A 12,359-nucleotide genomic window follows, 5' to 3' on the forward strand; every position below is an offset into this window, starting at 1 on the left:
CTGAATATCGAGGCCTTTGCGGTTCTGTGTTATTTCTACTTCTTATGATATGCTGTAGTAAAAAATGGGGAATTACGGACTGTGTTTATTGTATGTACTTTCTATAGGCTGTATGAAGGTGACAGCTCAGCCTTACTTTAAATGACGTTACTGGCATCATAAGTAAAACAACCCGTGTCTTCCTCCCTTTTTAATTTGCAATCTGCAGGAGTCTTAGCTGAAAACGGAGAGAGAGATCCGTTGTAAATGTGAATGATCTCTTTGTGCAAGAGGCTGGGGAGGCAGAATTCCCTCCTTGTTCCTTGCAAAAGAGACAGGACAGAAATGTCTGTCTTGCTTTATACCATTAGCCAAGCAGAAATTTCATCCAGAAGATGAAGGTGGTACTTGTTGGGTTTTTTTTGTGGGTTTTTTTGTGTTTTTTTTTTTTTCCTGCGGCAGAAGGAAAGTGGGACAGGATGAACAAAAGGAAACTTTTAGCTTCTCCCTTCTTTCCCAATTGCTCTAGAGAAAGGCAAAACAAGGGAAGACAGGTGGTGCAACTGTAGCTGGGAGCGGCTCTGTGGACTCCTGGCCAATGTCAGCTGAATGATTGTTTCTTTTCCTCTATCCTGCAAGAAGGGAAATGCTGGATGGAGAAAAGAAAATATCTGAGTAAGCACAGGCCCACAGTTTTGTCTCTATATAAGGCATTGATTTACAAAATGGGGTCACCAAATACAGCTTGCAGCACTTTTGGGAAGACGCTGGAGGTGCTAAGTCTGTTTTTTATGTTCTTAGACTTATTAGAATCTAGTCAAAACGTGATTCTCCTCACCCCCACCCCCATCTGGGTAAAGAACATGCTTGCTGTGTCAGGAACACTGTGTCTTCCTGGGTATGGAAAATGAAAGACAGGAGAGGAGAGAGCTCAGCACGTCATAGCTGAGAAGCTGATATTTGTTCCAGACTTTCGTACTTGTTTAGGCTGTTCCCAGTCCTGTATTCTAAAAGATTACAATTTCTTTCTACTGCTGGAACTTCCTTCCTTTTTTGGGCATTTTTTTCCTCTTTGGCCTATTTGCCTTGTATGTTCTTCATTGCTGAATGATTTGAAAGTGCTGAAGCTAACTGAAAACATTTTGCTGTTCGGTTCTGCTTTTAGTGTGAAGATGCTCTGCCTAACAGCCAGAAAAGCACAACTGAAATGGCACCTGAATATGCGCTAGGAGACAGAATAGATGTTCGATACCTTCAGTGGCTAAATGGGAGGCTAAGGTTCCAGTGGCGGAGTTTGCATGCTCAGCACCAAGAGCAATGCAAACTTTTGCACAAGGTAAATGATTCTTCTAACTCAGTATGGCATTGTTTATTATTTAAAAGCCTTGTCAGCTAGTGCTAAATGTACAAATTATTCTTGTTTGCTAGTTCTGCATTTTCTGTAGGTAAGGGTGAATTACTCTAAATAGATAACCCCACCTTTCCCCAGGGGGGCAGAACCATGAGAAAAGAAAGTATGCACAGTGTTCGTAAGGGTATAATTGTTGTATAAAAGTCTCTCTTGCAGGTTGACACATTAGTCACTTCTGCAACCATATGCTGTCTCCATTTTTCTCAGAAAACGTCCAGTAGAAGCAACACAGAGCATGCTGGTCCCACAGATAAGAAGTAGTGATTCAGAATTATAAGCTCTTGGAAATGTGGATTCAAAATATTGAACATGGATGTTGGAAGTAATAGCAGCAAAATAAAATGCAGTTTCCCTTTCTGAAGTACTAGGGAACATCTGAGCAGAACACAAAATCTACCTGCTTTTACATCAGGAATCAATAGCGGTCTCTCTATTGCTAAGATTCCAGTTCTGTTCCCATTTATGAACAATGTTAACATGCCTGTCTGAAAATCACAGACATCTGGGAGCATCATGTCTGCATAAGATGGAAACAGCCTGCAGTCCCAAAGTTGATAGTGGCAGTGACTGCAGAGACAAATTTTAAAAAAAAATGGTTCTAAAGATAGTCCTAAAAGTTATTCAGAAATAGGCCCTCTTTCTCCATTCATATCTCTTCAGGTAACTTGTATGGAACCTCTTGGTATTGTACCCAGAACCTTCACAGAAAACCTTTTGAGACTAAGAACAGTTTTGAGAAATTTCTCCTCAAAGAGCAACATTTATCAGAAAGTTGTCAGAATCGGAACAAGAGGGTTTTGAATGAAGATGCCTTCTTGGTTTTAATCCCATGTCTGACAGAGCAATGCTGAAAACTGTAATGAGGTTACGTTTTGCTCTTTACATGAATTGATTGCTAGGGAAGATGCCTGATTGACAGCCCTAGGGAAAAATCAGGTGCTGTGTGTGCAGCATCTAAAATAACTTTTTTGCTTCTCATTGCCTGCTGTGAATGTGCTTTCCTGATCTGGGAACTAAGACAGCAATTCACCATAAGTGCAGGTGCGGTCCTCGGCTTTTGCGCTGAGATTACACACAGTGATGCTATTGGGAGAGGTGGCTTAGTGATATAAAACTCAAATGAAATGATTGGCATCTTCTCCCCTTGATAAGCTACCTCTATTTAAGGTATGCTGATTTTTATAGTGGGTGAAGCAAATATCTCCGTATCTCATCATCAGTTCTCTGATTTATGTAGTACTTGGCAGTAACAAATCATTAGGCAGCTTCAATACCTCAGCTTGCGGTTAATGAGACCAAGGAAGAATTAAGAGCAGGTCGAACCTGGGCCCTCGTGTACAAACATAGACACTCTCAGTGGTCCAGGTCAGGCACTGAAAGGATGAAGAGATGTGCTGCTTGGGCAACATGCTAAACTTGTTGACAGGGGAGATTATGACCCCCTGTGGAGACTGTACTTTGAAATAAACTTGGACTTCTTTTCCCCCCGTGGTTGTCCGAGGAAAAATGTTTGCTAAAGTTATGATTGTTACAGTCAGACAAATACAAGACACGGGTTATGCTGCAGTTCCCTGGACCACGATTTCCAGAATCTGGAAGAATAAGCAGGAGGGAGAATGTTTCTCTGTTCATCCAGTTTCCCAAAGCTACCATTACTATCTTCTCCAACTGTCATAGCTGGACAAAATTGAAAGCGGTAAGCAGTGCTGGTGATGACACTGGCCCAGGTTGCCCAGAGAGGTGGTGGAGGCCCCATCCCTGGAGACATTCAAGGCCAGGCTTGATGAGGCTCTGAGCAACCTGATCTAGTTGAAGATGTCCCTGCTCACTGCAGGGGGGTTGGACTAGATGACCTTTAGAGGTGCTGTCCAACCCAATACATTCTATGATTCTGACTATGCTCTGCAGTGTATGTAGAGGGCTGCCATCATCAATATGATACATAGGAGGATAGATTGGAGCCCCAGCTCCCGCATATATGATCACACATTGATATTATACATACTCAAATACATATGTGCAACTGTAGGAGTTCTGTTCAGAGCTGTAATAAAGTGCAGTGCTCTGATTTATATTTTAGCCTGAATTAAAGGCAGGAAAATTGAAAGGCAAAAGTGACTTTGGAAGGGACTTCATTACAGTGCCACATTAATGTTAACATTTACAGTAACACAAAATATAACATACTTATACAACTTAACAGCTGCATAAACAATAATTGGTATTTCCTGACTCTTTATAGAGAAATTGTGGCTGTGCTGGTGCATTAATTTTAAAACTTTTAAACCAGTCTGCTACGTGTTAGAAGACCGAGCTGACCCAATATGACCTCTATACAAGCTGCTGCTTTTCTCGTATAAACCACAAACACAGTATGCAAGAGGCTAATGAGTGTTATGTTTTTTAATTATGTTGACAGATTTACAGAGGGTTTTCTCTACAAAATGATAATTATGGCTTTTATTCTCTCTGTTTAATAACTTAACAGGTTATGTATCTCAACTGCAGAACAGTCTTATTTACTGCTGATCACGAGCTATAATTTTTGCCAAGTAGCGGCGACACTTCCACAGATTTCGTTCTGTGACTCACACGGGCTCTAAAATACCATATTCTCTATTGGGGGCTTTCTGAGAAAAAAGCATCACACTTGAAAAATATGTTCTTATTCAGGCGATGACTGCTTTTCCACTCTGTATTTTTTAAGTTATGGATGTTGCTACTGGAAGTAAGAATTGTACGTAGAGGATCCAGCAAGAGGCTACCCAGATAGTCAAGGACTAGCTGAGTTGGGCATGACCTCCAAGAAGAGGTTGAGGGAGTTGGGCTTGTTTGTTCTGGTGGAGAGGAGGCTGAGGAGGAGGTTACCTAATGGCTGCCTTCAGCGATTTGGTGGGTGGTTACAAAGATGGTTCCATCGTCTTCGCAGCAGTAGCAGAAGACAAAGGGGAAGGAGCCACTGATGATAGCGTGTAAGGTTCAGGTGTATTAGAAAAAGCTTCTCTGGGATGATGGGTAGCATTGGAGCAGGTCACCAGAGATGCTGAATGGTCTCCATCCTCAGAGGTTTCCAAGACTCACAAAGTGATGTTGGCAATAGTCCTGGTTAGAGCAGGAGGTAGGACTTAGGACCTCCAAAGGTCTTTTCAATTTCTATGATTTTGTGGAAAAAATTCTGAATCACTTGGGTGATCAGGGACATGTACCTTCAGGTTACAAGTGATGACTCATGTCTTAATGAAATAGTACTGTACTGCCTGAAGAAAGGGAAAGGGAGCAGTAGGAGGGAAATATGAGGGGGAAGCAGGCAAAAATTAATGGCTCTTCTTTCTCCAAAGCACACAACTGATAACTTAAAGTGATTGGGCTTCAAGGGCTACCAAGATGATTCGGGGACTGGAACATCTCTTTTATGAAGAAAGGCTGAGGGATTTGGGTCTCTTCAGTCTGGAAAAAAGATCACTGAGGGGGGATCTTATCAATGCTTACCAATACGTAAAGGGTGGGTGTCAGGAGGCTCTTCTCAGTGGTGTCCAGGGACAGGACAAGGGGTAACGGGCACAAACTTGACCATAGGAAGTTCCATCTCAATGTGAGGAGGAACTCCTTTCCTTTGAGGGTGGCAGAGCCCTGGCACAGGCTGCCCAGAGAGGTGGTGAAGTCTCCGTCTCTGGAGACATTCCAAACCCGCCTGGACGCGTTCCTGTGCCACCTGCTCTGGGTGACCCTGCTCTGGCAGGGGGGTTGGACGAGATGATCTCCAGAGGTCCCTTCCAACCCCCGCCATTCTGTGAGTCTGTGATTGCTGGTGTCCCTATCTACCCTGTCCTGCCCGCAGCCACTTCAGGTTGATAGTATGAAGTTCTGCAGTAACCAGTGTAGGTTACTGGAGAGAGAAGCCTCTCTGGGGCTGCAGCCAGTCGTGTTGGGAATTGCTTGTTAGGTGGCCTAACTGGCTGTTCCTCTTTGCTAGCTCTTCTGATGAGCTGCTTTTCAGCGACTTCAGCTCCCAGAAGGCATGTTGAAGCTTACACGTGTCCTGCTGTAGGAGAAAAACTTCCTCAGGGAAATCTTAACTTCTCTGTTGCTGAGGAATTTTGCAGCCTGAGGCTATGAGCTGTTGAATAATATTATAATGGCTTCTCAACACGGACAGGTTGGCCTGCTTTGAAAGTGTAATATAGTAACACCATTATAATTCCCTCGAAATTCTCAGTGGTACATATTTACCTGGTATACCTTCAAATATATGGAAGTGTGAAGGATAAATTACTGTGTTAAGACACACCCTCTTGGTCCTTTCTGTTCAGTTTCTTCCTCTTTCTGTCAAGTGCCAGAGGAATATCTGTCTGCCTGGTTTTTGATCCCTCTTGAATTCATAGGGGAGAGGAGCTGGTTTTATTCAGGCTTTGAATTACCGCTTTGACTTAAAAAATGTGAATGAGAAGCCTTGCATGGTTTCAGAAAAACAGGTGGGAACCTAAGTGGATTAAAACCGGCATTGTTTTTTGGGCCTGTTTAATGCACTCTGCCACAATCAGCCTGTGAAAAGAAATAGCGGAATAAGTGAGTTTCTGCAAAACCGATGGATTTCCCGTGGGTGTTTTCAGCTGCCCTCCATCCACTAAAGACTAGGACAGAAATCACACCTGAAACACAGGAAAGGTTGGATTAGGTTCAGAGGTGAATTCTGTTAAGCAGGTGAACATAAAATTATGGATATGCGTATAAGTTCATAGGACTAAAATTATGTTAAATTGGAGTCTTCATGATAGATGAGGAGTTTAACATAATTGGCAGTATCAGATCATGGTGAAATGACAATAATGGCTGTAATATGCTGGGAGACTGTAATAGGAGGTGTTTTATTCTGTCAGTAAGAATGCAGAGCAGCCCTGGGAAATACCTCCTATGAACAGAATGGTTTCTTGTGCCTCTTCTAAGACAATCAATATGAAATAAGGTATTATTACAGCGCGTTGGTTGTATCTATATATCTGATGTTGTAGTAACAGAGTAAAGGGACAAGGACAGTGTCTTGATCTCTGAATAACAGAGGGCAGAGACTGGTGCTGGGTGATTACCCCATTGTCAGTAATTGATGAGTGAGCTAAACTGCAATTGTTAGATGCATCTGTATCTTGGCATGAAGAATCTATCATGTTACTCTGTAAATTACTACATTGGTTAATTACATCTTTTTTTTTTTTTTTTGGTCTTGAGATATTTGGTTTGAAAAATCTTTGGTTTTTTTCCTGAAGTGAATTTGCCACTAGATCTCAGTAGGCAGTCTTTAATGCGGTAGAAGTTTTTCCTCTAGTGCAGGTGTGAGTGAACTAGGAAACTTTTCATCTTCTCTTAGGTGAATTAGACAGGCTGAGCTCCCTTGCACGGTGCCTAAGCGTTTAGGAATTGGTACTGGGAGCTCCCCAGAAGTGATGCTTTGTGGGTGCTGTGCCTGTACTCTCACGCAAAGGTTGGTGTAAGGTTAAATGAGACCTGCCACCTCCTCAGTCCATCTTGGGGCCGTTCACAACAGCTACACATGCTCTGTCTCTCCCCGGCTCACCTGCTGCTTTTACTTTCATACTGTTTCCCTCCTTAAGCCTTCTCTCATCTTCGGTATGTTGTGGTTATCAGTAACAGATTGTAAAAGCAAAAATACAAATGCTGGATTATTCCAGTTACAAATACTGGATTATTCCAATACCCATCTAGTCTGGTCTCAGGGGAACACCTTATTCCTCTATTGTTACAGCTTTAGAGTATTTGTTTTGAGCTTAAGCTGGTGATGCTGCCGCAACATTCTTTTGAAGACGGGCTGAAATGCGTCGCTGGTGCTGGAGGCCCAAAGGTTTGGCATCCAGAGTTACACAAGAATGCAGCAGGGAGAGGAGAGGCAAGTAGAAAGGAAGAACATTGTGTGGGGAGGTGCTTTTTTATTTTTAAACTCACATAGCTCTGCACATGTGACAGATGGTTGTCACCAGAAGTGAGTTTTGGGAAAGGAACGCTAAAATATTCTGAAGTTTCAAGGAAGGGTTGATAATTACCCAGTGCCTGTCAAGTTTAAAATAGTTGTCAATACCCAAGTGTATGATAAAGTTCATATTAGAATAAAGGAAGAAAAGCAGGAAACATTCTCTGTCTTCTGGCAGAAATATTAATGAAATATGAGCGATTGTCTGACAAATGTGCACTGCTATCTTGTTTGGCAGCTGCAGTTATTACAGTAACAAAGGGATCAGCTCTGAATAGGAGGAATTGCTTTTTATTGTTCCCTTGACTAACTTGGGAAGCTTCTTCGCCAAGTAATTGATGATACCATCACCAGCACAGCTGGGACAAGGTCCCAGTAAGCAAAAGGCAACAATATATAGCAGCAAAAGAGAAACTTACTGTGACTGGGTAGCATTTTCTGCTTTAAAAGAAGAAATCAAAAATTGTGCTGAGGGTATCCTTTACCTCTGTTAAGACTTCTGCTATCTGTGTAAATGTTTTTTCCTTTCGTGGTATGCACAAGAGAGTGTGTAGTGTAAGGAAAAAGGCACTAAGACAGGATGAAGAGAGAAATCTTTCAGTTTTACTGTGACGGCAGCAGTAGCAATTCCTGCATGTGGTTCTGGTAGCACTAGCAGATGGACCATTTTGTGAGATGATTGTGCTGAGTGATCATCATTTCCTGCAGGCTGTTTTAAAAAGGTCTGTTTTGGTGGTAGTAGTTACACTTGTGCTTGTCCATTGGGAATGGGCTTGTAACCGCTGGTTCACATCACCATTTCAATCCACGCAGCCATTTAGAGGGTAGCTAATGATGCTGTTAATGATCTGGCCCTTGTACTGACAAATATCTTTTCATTTAATCTATTCCAGATCCATTTATTCACTAGTGGCTCTCATATGGACCAGATCCTTGGCCATTTTTCTGCCACAGAAACGGATCTCGTTAGGCAACCGGAGAACTACAAGCAGGTAATGCTTCAGCTGTAATTCTTGGATGCATAGTATGCTTTACACAAACATTGCTCAGCAGCTGCACGCTGTGCAACATGTTTTTAACTTGGTTTCCAACAGAAATAAGGGCTTCTATTTTGAATTGTCAGTTTCCTCACTTATAACTTGTATTCAACAAATGGTTTCTTCCAGTTTGATAAAACATAGATGCAAAGGTATTAGGCTAAATTTTGTTAAAAACTGGTAGACAGGGAGTGGGGAGAGACTTGACTGAAAGTGCCACTGAAGAAAAGGCTTGTAGACTAAAACATTCTAGATGGGTTGGCTGACTGCTGTTGTACACTACCAGTAAGCACATCTGGGCCAGGCAGGCAGAGTGTCTGCCTGTGACCTTGCCTGAGTGGGTTGACAGTGAGAACGTGGAGAGATCTGATTCATCTCTCCAGGGGAACCAAAGCACGTATGATGCTAGCATTCACTAGTTCCAGAAATTGTACGAGTTGACTACCTTTTTGGATGGTAGTAAGGGACTTTATTTTTGAGAAGTATTTTAGAAGCATAGAATGGTTGAGGTTGGAAGAGACCTCTGGAGGTCATCTGGTCCAACCCCCCTGCTCAAGCAGAGTCACCTAGAGCAGGCTGCCCATGACCATGGCCAGATAGCTTGCTTTTTTTTTAACATCTCCAAGGATGGAGACTCCACAGCTTCTCTGGGTGATCTGCTTCATGCTCAGTCATTCTCACAGTAAAATAGTGTTTCCTTATGTGTTCAGACAGAACGTCCAAGGACACAACGTTTTTCCTACTGTACTGTTTTAGCCTTAATTATATATTTCTGCTGCTCTCAAATACTCAGTTTTCATAGATGTTTCAGTTTATTATTTGAACTAGTACAATTCACATGTTTTAATGTAATATAATACATTTGTTTTACAAATCAGTTTGTAAAGTTTCATTCTACTTGAAACTGAAACAAGATTGAAATTTTAAGCTCAGCCCTAACAAAATCAATATTTGGCAAATTTCTGCAGTCTATCCAAATCTGTTTACTCAAAGAAGATATTCTTTCTGCTGCTACCTTAAGAACAGAAGTGGTCGTTGTAAATACCGCGTACAAAGATATTCAGAAAAATAGATTTGAAGGTGGGAGATAGTCTTATGTTCAAAACCCCAAAAGTAAAGTGCACGTTAATCTTTCATTACTGAGCATTCCTTGGAGGAACGGCTTACGTCCAGTTTCTTGATAAGGTTCAGCTGTTTAGAACATTTTCCTGGAAAAAGCATTGTTTTTCTAGAGCACATGGCTAAGTCAGCTTGAGATTTTTTTTTTTTTTCCATTTCTGCTTCACAGTCCCTCTCCTATGGTTTGCTCAGCAGCTCGGAACACACAGCAGCACGGTCCTCTGAAGCCTGTACTTTATAGTCTTCCAGAGCTTAGCAAATGTCCAGAAAGGTCTGCTGGGCTGGTACTAGAAACTTCCAGGGGTGTAGAAAGACTTTCCAACTATCTTTTTCCAAAGCCTTACCCTGAATATGTCACTGATCTGTTACAGTAAAGTCTAATGATACTCTACCATAGTCTATTTGGATTTGACTGTGCTATTAATGAATCATTCCAGGAGTTTTCTTTCTTGAGCGCTGTCTGGTTCGGGTGTGCTGTTCAGCGGAGGCTCAGGATAAAATTGAAAGAATCTTTTTGTATTTTAAACATTGTGGTTAGGTAAAGTGCTATAGTAAAGAAGGCTTAGTGGGCAGCTATGTTGCTTAGTTAAAATCTGCGGAGGCTTCATTCCACCTTTTCCAGGCTTAAACAGCAAATAGATGAAACAAGGGACACCCCTCCAAAACAAGGGTGATCACTGACACAGGCAGGGTGGCAGAAGATGTTTTCTTCAAATAAACTGTGGGTGGCCGTGGTCTCCGTCTCCAGTTTCTGGGCTCTAACAGGTGCAATCCCAAACAGGCTCCAGTGCATAAGAAAGTTATTTTCTTATGTCACGTGCTGCTTGGACTGCTCCAAAATTGGAATTGTTTGTCAGCATAATCAGCTTTGAAATTCTTAACCTCCTGAAACTCTTCAAGAAAAGGGGTTCCTCTAAGCCGCTCTCTTGTGCCCGATTCCAAAATAAACAGGAAAAATTTCAGGAAATCATCACAACTCTTTAGTATACATATTTTCGAGAGATTTAAAATTCTTATTGTCATCATTTGAGCCATCTTTGTAGTTTTTGTCTCCCTTCATCCTTATTTTCCAAAAGCAACTTCCAGAAGTCATACGCTCCGTATGTATGAAGAACCTGGTATAATGAGGTGGTATGGACTTGAAAAGGCAAGGCTGTTTCAAGTGTCAGTTTTCTAGATGGATATCATATTCTGTATGCAAAGTGATGTTTCTTTGGAAAATGTAGTAAAACCCCTCTAATTTTCAAATATCTTGATAAGATTAAGTAAATTATGCATATTTGAATAGCTTGGTTTTCAAATATTGGTGCAGATGGCAGCATTTTGCCAAATGTTTTTTTCCCAAAACTGTGAAATAGTTTTTTCTCTTTAAGTAATGTGACATTTCTCTTAATGTTACCTCAAATAACAACCTGCTGCATGGATCAATAAAAAGAGCAAGCACATCAATATGTCTTACTGTAATGCACCCCTCTTGGTGGATGGTGTTATGAATTCCTTCTCATATTAGGCATCCTTCAAAGGGTAGAAATGCAAAGTGGATCGAAGTGTCAAAAATTAGCTATCGCAGAAAGGACATTGGGCTGTTTTTTCTAAAGCCTAGAGTTCATTTTCATCAAAAATATCCCAAGAGATAAGTTGCTCTGACCTGTAATAAAACAAGACATGTTTAGTCTGACAGAAGTGTGATGGGATACAGATAGCTGTGAATTTAAACATCAGTTTAAAAAATGGAAAAAATCATGCTATTCCCTTCCTACAGAAGTTTCACATTAACTTGTTTAAAATGTTCTTCTCTTGGATTTCTGACTATAAACCTCTTTTAGTGCTTTTATGTACAGGGATTTTACTGGACATTATTATTCTTTTATTGTCATAAATGTCTTTGTCAGATTCATAGAGCTGGACGTTTTCCAAGTGTAATAGTTTTAATTATGTTTTTCTCTAGTGAGGCATGATCAAAATTCCAGATTTTCCCACGGTCTGCCTTGGCTGTGGTTATGTATGTGTGCGGCTGGGAGTTGCAGATCACCACCGTGCTTAGTTCCTCTGCCGCCCGGGGGGGTGTCAGTGAATGGGAGGTGATGTTATTTCAGCTGGTGTTCAATTTCCAGTTGAAGCACATGTGCTTGTTCATGTTAGCTCTCGCCCTCTAAAGGTACGTCCTTTCTTTCCCAAGATGCTGTCATGTCGTCTTGAGCATTCCCCGGCTGGAAGAGTGTTGCCTGAGAAATATGCTCGTGGTCATTTTCTCAGCAGAAGCGCCTCGGTCACTCGTGGTGGTTATGGACTCCTTTGCCTGCCAGGTTGTGCTAAAGCGTGCAAATTGGGGACAATTAAAGCATAGCAGCACGCAACAGCCTGTGTATTGCTAGGAGCGTAGATGTTCATTGTGTCTTTTCTTGAAAACCTCTTGTGTGTATCACTTAGAGTGTGCTAGAACATAGTCTAGTGCATCTTGAATGTCTTGTGTTTTGGTATGTTTTCCAAGCTGTGTCAGTACTGCTTGCTTTTAAACAGTCCCTCAGTGACACCGGGGGGCTGCTGTTATTTGCCAGCCCGAAATACCTCTGGGCAGAAATGGTGTTCTGGTCTCTGGCACTGCAGCTAAAATAGTTTAGAAATGGACTGGGGAGAGCATGCAGATGTTGCTAAGGGTAACAAACATCTGCCCCAAACTCTTCAGGGCAGTATGGTCTATCTTGTGAGGGGGCAGGCACATCCCTCTTGCCACTGTCCAGCCTGCTGTAGGTGACCCTGCTCTGGCAGGGGGTTGGACTAGATCATCTCTGAAGGTCCCTTCCACCGCCTACAATTCTGTGATTCTGTGACT

The 12,359-nt window shown here is 41.9% G+C and overlaps 1 protein-coding gene across 2 annotated transcripts in view; it reads left to right on the forward strand.

Annotated features, from left to right (window-relative positions):
- TEDC1 (tubulin epsilon and delta complex 1) overlaps nt 1-12,359 on the forward strand; it is an 89,354-nt gene that overhangs the window by 22,450 nt on the left and 54,545 nt on the right. The window contains exons 4-5 of one of the 2 annotated variants that reach the window (XM_054210567.1): nt 1,145-1,315; nt 8,264-8,362. In XM_054210567.1, the coding sequence (XP_054066542.1) occupies nt 1,145-1,315; nt 8,264-8,362 (270 nt within the window). The remainder of the gene's footprint in view (nt 1-1,144; nt 1,316-8,263; nt 8,363-12,359) is intronic. The other variant, XM_054210568.1, reaches the window with a different exon arrangement.

This window comes from Rissa tridactyla, chromosome 8 (genome assembly GCF_028500815.1).
Source record: "Rissa tridactyla isolate bRisTri1 chromosome 8, bRisTri1.patW.cur.20221130, whole genome shotgun sequence".
NCBI classification, from domain to species: domain Eukaryota; kingdom Metazoa; phylum Chordata; class Aves; order Charadriiformes; family Laridae; genus Rissa; species Rissa tridactyla.